Source organism: Dipodomys spectabilis, unplaced genomic scaffold (genome assembly GCF_019054845.1).
Source record: "Dipodomys spectabilis isolate Male_0828 unplaced genomic scaffold, ASM1905484v1 ptg000455l, whole genome shotgun sequence".
NCBI classification, from domain to species: Eukaryota; Metazoa; Chordata; class Mammalia; order Rodentia; family Heteromyidae; genus Dipodomys; species Dipodomys spectabilis.
Window position 1 is genome coordinate 949,260 of NW_024871132.1, and position 16,979 is coordinate 966,238.

At 39.9% G+C, this 16,979-nt stretch overlaps 1 protein-coding gene across 1 annotated transcript in view; it reads right to left on the reverse strand.

The window, feature by feature from the left end:
* Cdh20 (cadherin 20) overlaps nucleotides 1-13,341 on the reverse strand; it is a 37,789-nt gene extending 24,448 nt beyond the window's left edge. Inside the window, exons 1-4 of the mRNA XM_042668546.1 lie at nucleotides 12,952-13,341; nucleotides 5,718-6,012; nucleotides 5,072-5,191; nucleotides 2,255-2,422 (exon numbers count right to left, since the gene is read on the reverse strand). Coding sequence (XP_042524480.1) covers nucleotides 2,255-2,422; nucleotides 5,072-5,191; nucleotides 5,718-6,012; nucleotides 12,952-13,194 — 826 coding nt within the window. The 5' untranslated portion in view covers nucleotides 13,195-13,341. The remainder of the gene's footprint in view (nucleotides 1-2,254; nucleotides 2,423-5,071; nucleotides 5,192-5,717; nucleotides 6,013-12,951) is intronic.
* Nucleotides 13,342-16,979: the final 3,638 nt, after the last annotated feature.

Consider the following 16,979-nt stretch of genomic DNA (forward strand, 5'->3'; position numbering starts at 1 on the left):
CTTGTACTATTTGAAGAATGCTTTTCTTTCATGAATGTCCATAGGGATTTTGTGTATACCTGTTGTGTGTAAATGATTGAACTCACATTCTGTATTTACATAGATAAAGTAGAAGGTTTACTTGGTCTGGCTGATTGAAAATGCAAGCTATTTAGCTAATCTGGCTTAGTTCTTTCTATTTTAGTGTGTGTGTGTGTGTGTGTGTGTGTGTGTGTGTGTGTGTGTGTGTGTGTGTGTGCGCGCGTGCGCATGCGCACACGTGCACGCATGCATGCATGCCAGTCCTAGGACTTGAACTCAGCCTTAGCACTGTCCCTGAGCTTTTTTGCTCAAGGCCTGCACTTGAGACACAGTTCTACTTCTGGCTCTTTAGTGGTTAATTAGAGATAAGAATCTCATGGATTTTTCTCCTGGGCTGGGTTTGAATTGTGATCCTGAGATCTCAGCCTCCTGAGTAGCTAGGATAATGGTATGCGTCACCAGTGCCTGGCTTTCTGGTTTTAGCTTTTTTTTTAAAATCTTATTTCCTTGGCTGAGTCTTTCAACTGGAACTATATCTGCTTCTGTCAGGCATCTACTTTTTGTCATGTCTCCATTCCTGGGCCCTGATCATGGTTTTTTTTTTTAAAGACATTCAACCCGATTGTTATGTTGTCACTTCATATTCAAATTGGAATTTGTCTTCTTCCTTTCTGCCACTTAGTTTCATTATGCACTCGCTCTTTCTGTCAGTAGTACAATCTTTCTCCTTGTCACCCAAATTTAAAGCACTGTTGTCAACCTCAGTCAAGAAATCTAGTTTCCTTAGTCAAGGAATCTAGAGGCAGAAGTCCATGTCTCCCTTTTCTTTTCTTTTCTTTTCTTTTCTTTTCTTTTCTTTTCTTTTCTTTTCTTTTCTTTTCTTTTCTTTTCACGGTCCTGGGGGTTGAACTCTGGACCTGGGTGCTGCGCTCCCTTTGCTCAAGGCTAGCACTCTACTACTTGAGCCACAGTGCCACTTCCAGCTTTTTCTGTGATTAATTGAAGATGAGAGTTTCACGGTCTTTTTCTTTAGTTTCATGGTCTTTTCATGCTTTGAATCCACAATCCTCAGTTCTCAGCCTCCTTAGTAGCTAGGATTACAGGCGTGACCCACCAACACCTGGCCCTTGTTTTCTTATTTGTACCACTCTACTCCTCCTGCCTTTCCTCAAGTCCATATCAGTTCCATTCTGAGCCTTCTGAAAGCCTCCTAGCAGCTCCCATGCTTTCTCAGTATGCTTTGCCCAGCCAAGCCTGTACATGGCTACCAAATTAGCTCTCTATGTATCTCTTCCTCAAAAATTATTCTGTGACTTCACTAGAAATATAACATAGTTGAAAGAGCTGTAGGAGTCTTTGAGCATAAAATAACAACCAGTTTTATTTCCAGGAGAGGCAAAGGGAGAGGGAGAGCGAGAGGGAGAGACCATTTGTATGTTTTGCTCATCTTCTCAGATGTTTTGTACACTGCTCTATGTCCCCATACTTAGAATTTAAGTCCTTTCCTCCCTCAGACTGCCTATGTAACTGAAAGTGGCCTTGAACTCATCCTCTTATTGTTTCCTCTCAGTGGAACAGATGTTTCTTGAAGGATCTTTTAGATTCTTTGATCCTCTGTCAAAGTCTAATCCTTCTATAAAGAATTCCTGCATCTTAGTTTATTATGAATAAAACAATCCTTATGCATTTCACAGACTGTTCCATGACACTGTTCTTAACCTGCAGGATCCATCAACTTCTTAGTTACCTGCTTAACTCACATCATTTGTGAACTGCCCAAGAGACACACTAAATACTCTTTATAGATAGCTTTTCCGATGTATAAAATGTATACTCCTGAAGTGAGCTTTCAGCTTCATAGGATCAGGGGCCTGGTTCAAGTATCTTGTACCTACATGTATGGTACCCATTTGAAGAAGATACTTGTTATCTATCTGTGAATTGATTGGTTAAGATAATCAGATGGGCCCAGTATGGTGGCACAGGTCTGTAATTTCAGTGACTCAGGAGGTAGAGACAGGAGGTTGCCAGTTTGAGGCCAACCTTGACAAAATATTCGTGGTATCTTCTCTCAAAAATAAGCCAGGAATGGTAGCTTACGTCTGTAATCACAGCTTCTTGGGAGGCAGAAGAAATCCAAGATAAACAATTTTAACACTAAGGCTGGACTTTCCTCCTGCACCTCCTGCACCCTCTGGCCTGAGCTCTGTGCTTTGGTTGGTTAGGTACTCACTCTGGGGAAAGCGGGGTGGGTTATCATTGACATCAGACAGGGTGATGTTGACTGTCGTGGTCCCAGCTAATCCTCCAAGCTGCCCTCCCATGTCCTTGGCTTGAATAATCACTTCGTAGTATTCTTTGGCTTCCCTGTCCATGTTGGTAAGTGCTGTTCTGATCACACCTGCAGGATAGAAATGACTGCTTTTCAAAAACAAAACCACAAGACAGTTTTTTAACAGATTCAATTTCTAGATTTCTCCATTGAGCAAGGTAAATGCCTAGAGGGTGTCAGTTGTTTCATTAAAATTGAAGCAAATAAAAACTGGGTTGAAAACAATGAATTCATACAAAGATCCCAGCTGGAAGGGCTTAGAGGCTGACTTCCTTTGGTAACATTACTGAAAGGGATCAGGAGGTGGCAGCAGTGTTTCTCTTACAGACTTGACTTGCAGACCAAGGTGATTTCAGAGGGCTGTGACTATCCAAAGAAAACTGGGACTTGGAGTCCAGAAAACAGAGTGTCATATGTCTGCAGATTTGTGACTTTTAGGTTATTCTCTTTCAGAATTTTCTCTCCTCAGGCCCTAGAGCCCTTGTAGTATGAACGACTGCTTTAGACAAACTCATATTCTGCTTTTTTCTGCCTCCCCTGAACCTCTTTGTAGGGCTGGAATTCCGATTTGATTTCCTTTTGTTATTTGTTCATTCAATTTAGTTGTGTCCTGCTTGCCTCTGTGCCTCACTGAATTCTACGAGTTTGGGCATGAAATATGTTCTGTGAGGTGTGTATTTTTTACATGAATGACAGATGAGCTCACCAGACAGTAAGCAGCAGCATAGTGCCGTGAAGACAGGGGTGTAACCCAAGTTCACGAAATGTTTCATTCTGATCTTGCCTCAGGGGCACAGTGATGTGCTATCTCCTTTTTAACCCTTCAATTTATGAAAGTTGACTTCTAAACACTGCAGGTGAAGATTAAAGGCTTATTGGTTTCAAGTTTATGGCGTGACCCTTAGCTAAATAGACTTTTTGCATGAAAAAAAGAAGGGACTGGGAAGACCTACCCATCCCACATTTATTCTTCTAATGTATAGATTGCATTTGGCAATAACATTTTGAAGTGAAATATGAAGCATTTTCTTTCGCTAAATACCTCATGGGCACAGCAATAACTAGCTTTCCATGTAGTTTTGACCTTAACACTTTAGAGGCCCTCTGGGAGCTGTCAAAATAATGTAAGGTACTTCTTAGGGTATAAAGGACACATTACCCTCTTCTTGTCTATATTTTTTCCCTGTGGGCACTTCTTTCTCCTTCCACTACAGAGATATTGAAGTTTCTGTTTTATAGAAATCTCTGACTCTGTTTTATAGAAATCTCTGACTATAACTTTTTTTTTCTTCCTACTAATTTACACTTCCTCACTTTCTACTTTTATGATACAATTTTCTGAATGCCTGACTACCTTTAGAACTTCTCGGTATATGTGTGGGGATTCTATCAGATTGCTAATAGTAGAACATATTTTTTTCCCTTTCAAATTAAAGAGGTGACTTTGAGTGTTCACCACTGACTTCACCTCTGTATCTGTAAGCTTCCTTACTCAACTTTCTTCTCCTAGGTCTGCAGCCTTCCCTATGTGAAATGGGAGTAACAATACTCCTATAGGTTTTGTTACTTCACAATATTATTGGGATGTTCAAATAAAGTCTATGAAAGCATCTGAAAAGGGAGGAATCCTGGAATAAATGTAAGATAATAATGCCATAATGGTTGGGCACAGGTGGCCTATGCCTGTAATCCTGGTTACATTCAGGAAGCTGAGATCTGAGGATCGCAGTTCAAAGTCAGCTTGGGCAGGAAAGTCCATGACACTCTTATCTCCAATTAGCTACCAAAAATCTAGAAGTGAAGCTGTGGCTCAAGTGGTAGAGCACCAACCAGCCTTGAGTGAAAAAGCTAAAGGGCAGCATACAGGTCTGAGTTCAAGCCCTAATACTGGCACGAAAGCAAACAAAATAATGACATAACTATTCTACCCAGTTCAAACATATTAAAGAAAGGCTTTCATAGATTAAAAATAAATCTTGCAGTCAAAGACCTCAGGAAAAAAATTAAAATGAAATAAAGTAGAAATTTAAAAAAACCTGTCATACTTCTATCGAGATGTCCTTTTCAGCCACATTGCTTGTTCCTCTCTCAGCTACTTTGCTGTCCTCCCTTTTGAATCTCCACACCAGGATCTGCCTGCTTAGAGACATATCCTATGTGCTCCTTCCTCGCCCCTCAAAACTTCCCTGCTCAGCTGCCATTCATTCTGACCTTGTGATCTGCGTAGTACTGGGTAGTTCAGTGGAAAACTTTGGGCCACATGTACAGAGATAGCTCTATAACCAGTGAGCTTTAACTAGCATTTTAGCTAGTTAGACATGGTGACAGGCTGGATGATTTTCCTGAAGGTTCTTTCGGAGCATGTGGTTCTAGTTCTAGAGTGTGCCTAGGCAAATATCCCATCTCTTGGGTCTTCTTGTACTGTAATTATAGAAGCCTTTGCCTCTGGAAATAAATGTAGTCATATTTGGAGGGCTGGCTGGTGAGGAGCTATTTCTAGATAGGCAGAGCTTGGCCCTGTACACTGTCTTTGCATAGTGCTGCTCTCAGCCTCAGGCTTGTGCCCCTTTGCTGTCTTAATCCTAAAATTTATAACAGTTTTCTTTGCTTAGTACACTCCTTGGAGAGTCCTTGAAAAGGAAAGTTGCTTCTGTGGTAAGTAGAGGTTTCAAAGGATTGTAGAACAAAACAAACACCTCTGATTCTTGTATCAGATACCTGTTTTGGAGTCCACAGAAAAATATGGCTGGCCCTGGAGAATGCTGTAGACCACCCGGGCACTGTTGCCATAGGTGGGGTCATCAGCATCTGTGGCTGTCACCTGGATAACAGAGGTACCTGAGGAAGAGAAGTAGTGAAAACTTATTTATGTCTAGTTGTTAAAGGCTGGATGTACTCCTGAATGGTCAGTCTTAAAGCATTTACACGTGTTATCTTTACTTTCCTGGGGGAGGCCCCTTTCTATCTCAAGCTTCTATAGTGCTTTTCTTGTCTTTGTTTAGTAGAGATGATCATATAGTTATTTGTATTTAAATTCTTAGTAACTACTAAGGACAGCATAGTCTTTTTGGATCTTCTTTGCACTTAGATAATATTGAAATGTTTCTCTTTTAGAAGTATGTATCTACTAATCATCTATTTTTTTAATAGAATCAGAACTGGCAAACAATACAAGACTTAATATTTATTGTTGATTCCAATGTGTATGTAGCTTCCTGCCTGTTAAATGACTTAATTGTAATTTTTGCTTCCATGTTTGTCATTTGTGAGCTGTTCTACGCATTCTTTGTGTCTCTGTCTATACATAGGAGGATCTCTGATAGGGCAACTGCAGTTTGTGAAAATCAGTGAATCACCACCTTACCCACTGGTGACATTTCTGGCACAGTGGCGACGTAAGGTCCATCTAGGAACTTGGGCTCATTGTCATTGATGTCTTGGATTTTGATGATGAACTCTGACTCCGGCTCCATTGGCCGGCCTGTCCGCCTGTCCAGAGCTTGAGCCCTTAAAGTGTACTGAGCTCTCTCTTCTCTGTCGAGCCTCTGAATGGCATGGATGTCGCCAGTAGTGTCATCAATGGTAAATACAATGCCTGCTCCTTCTCCCGAGAGGATGTATTTGATGGATCCATCTCCCCTGTCCATATCTGAATGAAGCTGTGGGAAAACAGTCCCAGAATCTCATTATGAATATTCACAAGCACTGGCAGGAAATTGATTTTCAATTTTGTACAGATTTGTAGCCTTCCTTCGCCCAGGAAAATTATTTTTACTTAAAAGTTTAAAAAGTCTCACTATGGCTGGAAGCATGGATCAGGTAGTAGGGTGAGCCCTGAATTTCAAACCGTAGTACTACAAAAAAAAAAAAAAAATCAACATCTATCTGTAAAGTTACATGATTGTATCAAAAAGCAGGGAACAGTTTTTCTGTACCATATTCTGTATTTTGAACTTATTTAAAATTTTTTCTTCTTGAAGAATATGGAAAAATATCTCTGGAAAATATAGATCCCATTATATGTAATTAAGAGCAAGAACTTCACCTTTCCTTAATAAATAGTAATAGACAAACCTAAGCATCCAACAATTGAAAAAATTGTTGGAAGTTAATTTTTAGGGTATTGACATTTTTATGACAATAAAGTTGGCAGAAAGCTGTTGAAGTAGTTTATTAAAAAACTGGCCAAAGGTGTGGGTCAAGGCTGTGAGAATAAAATCCCAGGACTGAAAAAAAAAAAGGCTAAATATTCCAGTGTCCGTTTCAACTCTTCAGTTCTGTAACCCCAGTTCTGTGATTTGATTTGGCAGGACTATACTTCTTCTTGTTTTAGGAGTCAAATTGAATCTAACCGCTGGTTACCGTGTTTCATAGCAGAGTATCTCTGGTTTTTGTTGGACACTTTGGGTTTCTAACTGATTAACTCATGTGCAGTGGGTGAGTTAGGGTTGGCTTCCATCTGCCTAACTATATTCCTCCCAGATTCTTTAATGATGACTCTCCAAAGGAGTCCAAGACTACTCTGCTGCATTGGTAAATGAAGATAATTTGTATGGTTGCCAAGAACTCTGTAATTTTGTGCAGTTCTATAGGTAACATAATCTTTCTAAAGAGGTCAACAACAACAAAAATTAGTTAAATTTAGTCAGCAACACTAACTGCTGCTTCCTGTGTTGTTAGCACTTTGCATAGTTCAGCAATGAAGTTCATGAGATTAATTTGTAAAACAGACAACCGGTGTTGGGGTTTGAGCAAGGAGCCAAATATAACTGACCTGAACATTGGCTGTGCCATTTGTAACCTGATTATTTACTGTCTATAACCTTTAATTTCTTTATAGTGTAAATTGTGGACAACATTAATACTTAGTTTGGAGGGTTACTTGGATCATTAGAGATTAATGAATGTAAAGTACAGAGCACAGTGTCTTTCCCTTAATAGGGACACTAGAAATGGGGTGGTTATGATGATGAGACACCTGCATAGAGCAAAGGGTATTAACATACCCAGCTCTTCACTTGGCCTCCAGGATGTAGTAGAGAAGGAAAAACAAACAGCAGGCCTTTTTTTTGTTGTTGTTATGCAGAGTCCCATGACTAAGGCTCCCTAGTCTGCCTAAAGCTTTGGAGGGGTTCTCTTCTCTGAGGATTGCAGTTTACCCAGCTAAGAGACACCTGGAAATGTATCCCTGGAATCCTCCAGACAGGGAAGGCTTTGGATGTTGGGACTGGCTTTGAAATAATACTGGACTGGCTCCTGACCAAGTCATGCACAACAACTTTGCTGTCGAGAGAGGATCAACTTTATCTTATCTAGACAAGGGAAATGATAGAATAGTCCCCTGGAAAAAAAAAAAAGACTTTTTTCTACTAAAATTATTCTATGGAAGCTCTCACACTTTCTTATTCCATGTTCTATTTTTTAAAAAATAATCTATACATTCTATTCATGCAGTATAAAAAACAGGTAAAAAAGCAGAAGTGCCCAGTGCTCATGTAGAGTAGAATGACATTTCATTTGGACCTGAGCACAAAGAAATGCAAAACCATTCCCAATGGAACTTGTACTTCTTGACAGGGGAATGGAATTAGGAGGAGGAAGGCAAAGATTTTGTGATATTTCTTAAATTTTATTTATTTGTTTATTTATTGTTTGTTTGTTTTGCCAATCCTGGGGCTTGAACTCAGGGCCTGGGCACTGTCACTGAGCTTCTTTTGCTCAATGCTAATGCTCTATCACTTGAGCCACAATGCCACTTTCGGCTTTTTTCTGAGTAGTTTATTGGAGATTAAAGTCTCATGGACCTTCCTTCCTGGGCTGGCTTCAAACCCTGATCCTCAGATCTCAACCTCCTGAGTAGCTAGGATTACAGGCATGAGCCACAGGCCCTGGACTTGTTTCTTAAATTTTAAAAGAAGAAATGTATGCTTCTTGGTAATTGTAAGACACATGGCATAGGATTTAAAATGAAGCAGGTTAACTTAGGGCATGGCAGGTTATCTATAGGGATGAAGCTGACATAAAGTATGCACTCAGGATCGTTTGAGATGTTCTAAAAGGTTCTGTTTGTCATCTGTATTAGAAGAAATTGAGGAGCTCCAGGCAGAATTTCTTAAAGGAACAGAGCATGTGACCTTCCTCTTGTGTTGGCCTTGGCATGTAGTATGCTCTGAATAAAATGTTATTGAAAGGTCAGAGCTTAAGCTTTTGTGGAACGATGCTACCTTAGTTTTAAGCATCTCTCTGGTGGCTTCAGGTTGTGCGTTTACAGGTTTACAAGGAGAGAGGAGGTAGAGGGACGAAGAGTAAGCCTCTCATGTACAAGAGTATCAGCTGTAAAGAGGGCCAGGATCGACTTACACAGAATTGATTCCTGGGGTGTGTAATTGTATCAGTGGTTCATGAACTTCTTGGGAAACAAAATCTCCTCCAGATATTTTAACAAAAAAGTTGATTATGAAGGAATATAAAGGAACGAGGAAAACAGCGAGATGTCTGAGTGATGAGCATTAGTAACTCCAGGAAGTCAAGGCTCCTTTGGTAGAGGGTGAACAGAGGCAGGGGCTAAGAGCTCCTAGCGTTTATAGTGTGGAGGATATTCTCTTGAGCTGCTAGTCCTCTGAGGAGGAAGAGCTGAGGCCTTAGAGGTGTAGAGCAGCCCTTTCTCCCCAAGTCCTGCTTACCTGGTACTCAGGCCTTTGAGGGTGGGGTGCCATTGGTGGTGCTAGTATTCCTAGGAGGAATGATGAAGTTGAAACTAGAATCAAGCTGCTGGCTGAGTGAAAAAGTGAGTTCCTCCTCCCTTCTAGCCTCCTGGCTTACCTGTGGTACATCCCAGTTGGAAAAAGAAAGCATGGCTTGCAGAATGCCATCTCCAGATCAGAGTGGAATATGATGAGGTAAGGGACACTAAGGAGCTTAAAACCAATGTAGTCATGCACATGAACATTCAGGTTCACCCTGCACAATATATATTTTCTTGCAAAAACTGCTAAGAAAGGACATAAATAGCTTTTCTCTAAGTCACTCAGAAAATTGGCAGTATCCTAAAAGTGTTTTATCTTCTCCATATTTAATCCAGCTAACACTGACTGAACACCATGTGTGGCACATAGTTTTGTACATATTGGGAAAACATTTTCCCCCTAGAAACATCTAAAGTCTCCTAGACAGATTTGACAGATTAAAATCTCACTTATCCTAATAAGGCTGTCGTCTTTGTAATTTTCAGCTAAAGATCCTTATAGTGAATGCTAGGAAGTTCATGAAGACTCTCAAAAATCATATTTGACTTGAGAGTCTGAAAACAGGGATGCTCCCTCCCAATTTGTCAGCTATATAAACTTTGTCAGCTATATATAATTTGTCAGCTATAAACGCTGTGCCAGTGTTTATAGTTGTGACTATACAACGTCCATGTAGTTGTTAACCTTGGCAGGACTTGAAGCCACAGATTCATGCACACACACAAGCTCTCTACACCCCTCCCTTTGCATATGTCAATATAAGCTAGCTTTAAACTCCTTACTCCCTTGTTCTGGAGAGCACGGTGTGGATTTTATAAGACCATTCCAATTATCGCTGATAATTGTTGCCATACTCCTTCCTGAAATAAGTAAATACCCTGGCAAGCTCTTTAAACAGACATCTTGTGGAGTTCAAGGTGACAAAATGTCCCTGGGGTAAAGAGAATTAAGGGTGGATGAATTTTCTTTCAAAAGAAAGTGTGAGGGTAAGTGCTTTGATAGGCAACTGTACAACTAACTATATGTGGAGGAGACACCAGTGCAGAGTAAAGTCCTTCCCCGGCTGCTGCAGAGGACTGTGGGAGTGTGCTGTTGTCTGTTGACCTGAGTTAAAGTAATTAGGAGAAGGAAAATACTAATGGTGATAGAGAGTGCCACATAGTTAAATACTTCCCATCATCAGTGAGCAAGGGCTCAGGAAGCAGTGAGCCTCCCTTAGACTCCTGACGCCACCTTATGCATCTGTGAATCTTCAGGGCTAGGTGTAAAGGTGCTGGCCGGCCACATGAAGAGGAATGTGAAGGGAAGCCTATCGCTTTGGGTTAAAAATGATGGCTAGAAAAGAAAAAGAAAAAAATGATGGCTAGTGTGATTCAGGCTTTTCCTGCTGCCTTCAGTGTAACTTTGGACAGTGAATATAACCTCTCTAAGCCTAATTGACTCGATTTATTACAACCCGCCTGACACTGTTACAAGGATTAAAGGATCTGACACAGGATGCAGCAGCAGCCCAGTGCAATGTTAGCTACCTTTTTCTTTCTGTGCTTTTGTGTGATCAGTTATGCCAACTGGGAGGTGTAGGCAAGCTTGGGGAGTGCCATTGCAATTTCTGCCCTTGGAAGGAGGGAAGAGAGTCCTAGACTGTGTAAGTGTACAAAGCAGTTTCTAAATATGAATGTATTCATTTTTACCAATAGTCATGTATGTCTAATTAGAAAAAAAAATCTTTTAATTCTAAGAAGTTAGAAGTCTTTGGGGATCCGGGTGGAGGAGTGATGGCAGCGTGTACTTGCCAGGGCTGTGGCATGGGCACATGGGGAGAGGACAAATGTGGTGTGTGGGAGGCCTATAAGGAGATCTTCTTGGCCGTGATGATTAGAGACGTGTGTTGAGAAGCTCTGATGAGGATGGAGGAAGTTCTTGACCTGCATTTGAGGATCTCTGTTAGGCATTCAAGAGGTTATAGCACTTTCTTAATCAGATGGGCAGCATGCTACAAAGGGTGTTTCCAGGAGATAGAGATGGGAAGAGCTTCTCCTCAGGCAGACATGTCTGTAGTGCCTGCTCAGTTAATCTAATTAAGAGGAACAGAGGACCACAGTAATGAGTTTGGAGTGGAAGAGATGAATCTGAGAGAAACTGGTGAAGAAGTATTGACAAGTACAGTGACTATTGTGCATAAAGGATGAAGAGGATGTAGAAAAGAGAAAGCAAGATTTGAGGTCATGGGCAGGTATACATTAATGAGCTGCTAAATTCCCATTATGAATCCCCTAGACTACTGCTGCCACTACTTACTGCAACAGGGTTGTCCTGATTCAAGTATTCTTCTGTGCTAAGCACTCTGCATTCATTCTCTTATTTAATTCCTACTACATGAGCTCTTCATTCATTTTTCCATCTTCCATGTGGCAGGTGCCATGTTAGGTCTTGGAAATAAAATGGGAGCAATGATTTTGCCTTCTCTGGGCTTCTAATCTAGTTAATGAATCCAGACAATGACCATGTACATTAAAAAATAAATCAATTACTGTAGGTTACAGTTACAGTCGTGAAAGAAATGATGGCAAGAGAATTTAACAGGGGCTACCACAGAGAATAGCTAATAGAATGTCCCTACTCTGGAAGAACAATATAGGAAACATTGTGAAAGTTGTGGGAGCTGCAGGTCATATCCCTGGAGCAGGAGAACCAGGGGAAAAAAATAGCATAGCGTGTACTTGGACTCCAGGGGACAAAATATGTCACTAAGTGGTGAGGGAGTTGTTTGGAGGACTTCTTCCCTTCCAGTGAGGCAACCCACAGGCCACTTAATAGAAGGGAGACTTACAGGGACACACAGGTGGAGAATGGATTGTGGAGAAGGAAATCCAGGAGGTCTGGAGGAAATTGATGGGAGGCTAGCTAAGTATTTGCTCAGCTGAGACAGTGGTAGAAATGGAGATGAAACAGTAGAGGGATTTTGGAGTTATTTTGGCATAGGACAAACAAATTTGCAAAGGTAGAGAATGCAGGATGAAGGGAGGGGAAGGTAATTCTTGAGAAGTAGCCGTTCCTTCATCCTCTTCTTCCTGTTGGACAGTTGAGGAGAACCAGGCTAATGGTGCTTGTTGACCTGTCAAGAGTATTTCGGCAAGCATCTGACAGGGTTGTACTTTGAACTACATTTCAATCTGAAACCTAAGCTCTTAACTTTTGTATTAAACAAGTGTTTTAGTTACCATTTGAATGAATTATTTATTTTCTAATTAATTTTTTTGTCTATCATTCTCTCACTTGGTTACTTTCACAAATGGTTTCTGATTAATATTCAAATTAAGTAAACACAGGACAAAGCCAGGATTAAAAATGAAATGATTATAGATAAATCAAGGGGATTTGAATATAAAGTTAATAAACATAGTCATTGATAGTCTCTGAAGTAAAGACCATTTTTCCTTTTCTTTTTTCCCTTAAACTTGGGCCTCAGGCTACATCTGTTGACATGCTTTGAAAAAAAATGACAAAGCATAAACTTCTACTTTCTCTTTTGCCTTTCTATTTCTTTTTTCATCCTGTCATTCTCAGAAAGTTGTTGCTGTCTTTCCTGAGCCTTGAGAGGTTCTTGCAGGATCTGAAACGTTTTCTGCAAAACCACTCCTGGTTTTTCCCACTCTGCACAGAGACATGGACAAGAAGCATCTTCCTTTTTCTGACTTGTATCAGACAAAGCAAAAAAATCTGTATTTTAGTTATGGGTCATGTAAATACCACTAGGTAAAATTTCTGATGGGCCTCAGACACAGGCTAGGTAAGCATTCATATTCAATTCCTATTCATCAATGTGAGATACCCTGGGCATATCTTACTTACCTTGCCTACATACAAAGGATCTGTTCCAGTGTACTCTTCCAGAACAAAAAACTGGTTCCAAACCCAGCTTCTCTTGGCTCGCTGATGCATCTGTGACTTGTCTGACAGGAGCTCTTCTAATTTGCCTCGTGGTGTTGTGCTGGAGAGAACAGTGGTCGTAAGGTCCATCAATCCCCAGAAGTACAAGGACAAGCCAAGTCCAAGCCAGCTCCTTGCATTGCTCATTCTACCAGAAGTCCACATGGGATTGCAGGATTTCAGAAAGTGATGGACAAGAAGATAAACCACAGGAACTTGAGAATTTTTCCAGATTAAAAAAATTAAAAAACCCCACACAGTTTATTGGATACTTGGTGCTTCCCAAATAAGATTCCGATTCAAGTCAATCTGCTTGAAGTTGGCTTCCTGTCAAGTTAAGGACAACACAGTGTGATGATACAAGATTCTTCCTTGTGTACTGGTTGCAAGTTTCCAAGAAATGTTAGTAAATATTCAGTTTTTACTCAGTGAATTAAAGAGTCAACTGGTTATTACTTTCGAAATGTTTCAGTCATACATAATATTTAGGTACAAGGAAGACAACATATTTTGCTAAAATCATCCATAAATCTTTGAATTTGGTTTTAGTGGGAATAAAATTAATGAATGATGTTGTGGGTTGTACTGTATCATTAATTGGTTTAACATTGGTAGTTTATTTTTCAAAATGTTTATAATCAGGCAGCCTCCTACTGACTTAAGATAGCATTTGCTTCTGAAATTTATAGTTAAAAACTAAATTTTCCATTAGTTCAAGTGCTTTTCTTGGTTTATTAAAAAACTATCAAGCTGGAGGCTGGTAGTTTACAGCCATACTCCTAACTAATTAGGAGGCTCAGATACAAGGATAGCAGTTCAAAGCTAGCCTGGTCTAGAAAGTCCATGAGACTCTTATTATCCCTCCCCCTCACCACGGAAAAGCTGGATGTAGAACTATGGCTCAAATGGTACAGTGCTGGCTTTCAGCAGAAAAAAAAAAACTGGAAGACAAGGCCCACCCTGAGATCAAGCCCTGGAACTGGCACATACACCCCAGAAAAAGTAACAAAATCAAAATCACACTTCTTTTGCTGCCCACAATTATTTTGTTACTATTCTCCTGTTATTGATAATGTTAGGAATCTTGGGCTCCATTTATAAACAGCCATGGATCACTTCTGACTTGAATCATTCTCTGAATTCACAAGTCAAGTTTCACACTCTTATGCTTCAGCATTGAAGAACTGATAGGGGCTGCTAATGTGACCTTTTTAAGTTGTGAATGGTCAGTTAATTATACCCTTCACCACAGACTTTAGAATGCTATTAGTCACATGCCACTGTGAGTAAGCTAGAAGCCAACCCAACAAATTTCCTTTCCCAACCTGAAAGAATGTTAACTTCTATGCTAGGGACACCTTTTCATTAGTCAATATTTGTTGGTTTTTCTGAAATCAGATTTAGCTGATGACCTCATTTCTGGGTTATGACCTCATCAACCTTTTCCTCCCTTATGTGGCTGAGTTTAATGAGGTAGCATAGCACTAAAGCCATTCCATCAGAACAACTAAAAAGTCTCAGTGGGCTTAATAATTCTGCTGTTAATTTGAAGAATTGCTGTCGTGTCTTAGGAAAAATGTGTGTACCTAGGGATGTCAGATCCATGCAACTAGATGATGTTTCTTCTCTGAAAGTGGCTTAAAATGATTGCATTGATGCTAGCTTAAGACCCATGTTCTGCCTGTCATCATCAGAACTCGTGTTGGTTTCTTTGCTAATACTATTTAAACGTACAAAAAGACTTTAAAAATACCTTATAATCACTTCATACAATGTTATTTTTTTCTGTAGAAATCACTTCAGGGAGAACTGATAAAGACAGAAAAGATGGGAAATTGTAGAAGGTTTTTGAAATATTTTTTATACTGTAGAAGTTTTGTAGCAGAATCAGAGCCTGCCTCTTTCAAGTTCTAGCTCAAAAGGCAAATTGAGCATTAAGAAAAAGCAAGCCAGGTGCACTTTATGTAAGATGACATATTTGTTACTAACAGTTCCCTCTCTCTTTGGACTACTGGATAGAATCCAGCTCATGTTTCTGTGAAACCTGTCTAAAGGGAAATAGTCTGGAAGAAGGAATCTTAACCTGGAGTTGAATTGATGGAAAAGATTAGTGAGAAACAGATTTTGTGTTTTAGGAGCCTAGGAGATAGACTAAAGTTCAGCACCAAACAAAAGCTATTGCTAGAATATGGATCATGGCAATCCACAAGGGAATATTCTGAACACTGTAAGATTAAGAGTTAGTTGGATTTCTGCTTCTCTCTTCTTTACATCTGACTTGCTAATTTCTGTTATCAGAGTTCTGATTTACAGCTCTGTTGGTTGAGTCTTTTACTGACTTCTCATATTTAGATTGCTTATCTGTTGAACAAGGACAGCAATTGTTCTATCTACATACATCTCATCTTTCCAGGACCATAGTTAAATTCTGATGGGATAATGCATGTGATATCTTAACAACAGTGGTTTGTTATGATTAAGGTATCATAAATTAGAGTCATGTGTGAAAATAATGGAGGTAAACCTCAATGTATTTCCTAGACACCTTTGGGACCAAAATTCTGGAGTGAGCTATAATATGTATCTATATTTGTGGTATTATTCAGTAGCAACTACTAGTTCAGCCCAATTTTCTCATCATATACATTGTTTTTCCATCTGAGGAACTTTAGTGAAGGGTTAGCTTTGAGAAAACTCTAATAGTAGAGAACAATTCTTCTGGGATTACACTTAGGAAAAACAGAATGTGTGTATATCTTATATTTACTGTATTTCCCTTAAGATCTCAGTTTCTATAAGTACATTTTGCACGGGAATACATATCAGTTGAGATTTTTTTTTATGGGGTGAGCTAGCTTTAGCAGCTTGCACTAGGTTTAGATGTACAGATGTACTCTATTTTGTTTCTACTGGCTAAACTGGCTAAACTTTATGAACACAACAAAATGGATGTTTTGAAGGAGTTTATGTTCTCATATTTTTTTCCTCTTTCTTTTCTTTTTCTCTTTCTTTTTTATTTTTGGTGATGGTACTAGAGTTTTTCCTTAGCTTTTTTCCTCATGGTTGGTGCTCTGCCACTTCCAGCTTTTGCTGGTTAATTGAAGATAGGAATCCCCTGCATTTGTCTGCCTGGGCTGGTTTTGAACCATGATCCTCAGATATTAGCTTCCTTAGTAGCTAAGGTTACAGATGTGAGCCACTAGAGCCTGGCTTTCCTATTTCTTCCTTTCTTTCTTTCTTTTCTAATTTTTTTTATTACTTCCCTGTCTTTATCTATAAGTCTGATCTGAAGAGTTCAAGAAGAAAAGTATTCACTGGAGTGTTTGTGATGAATGTTTGGTAGGCAGCTCACTTGCCTCAGCTTTCATTTCCCGCTGTTGCCCATTTGGGCCTCCTAAAAAACTAGTGCAGAGGTCTTGTTTTCTTCCCTTTCACTGAACACACGTAAAAGGGGCTTCGGGGTCTTTAGAACCTGTGAAGCCCCTGGTGATCCTGTCAAAGTTCATGGTCTCTGGATTCACTTAGATTCAGTAACAAAGACTACCATGCCCAGGAACTCTTTTTGTGTTAAAGATCTTGATAGTGACAGTTGATATGAAGCATGCCATTTCTGCTTCTAGGTGGAATGCATGAAACGTTTAGAAAAAGCCAGGTTATACACTAGTTACTTTTTCTTTTTGCCAATCCTGGGACTTGAGAACTCAGGGCCTGGGAACTGACCCTGAGCTTCTTTTGCTCAAGGCTAGTACCCTACCACTTGAACCACAGTGCCCTTCTGGCTTTTTCTGTGTATGTGGTACTGAGGAATTGAACCCAGGGCTTCATGCATGCTAGGCAAGCACTCTATCACTAAGCTATCTTCCCAGCCCCCACTAGTTACATTAATTCAATTTATTTGTATACAAATGAAGGAGAAATCAATCATACTACAAATACAAACAACTTGTAAC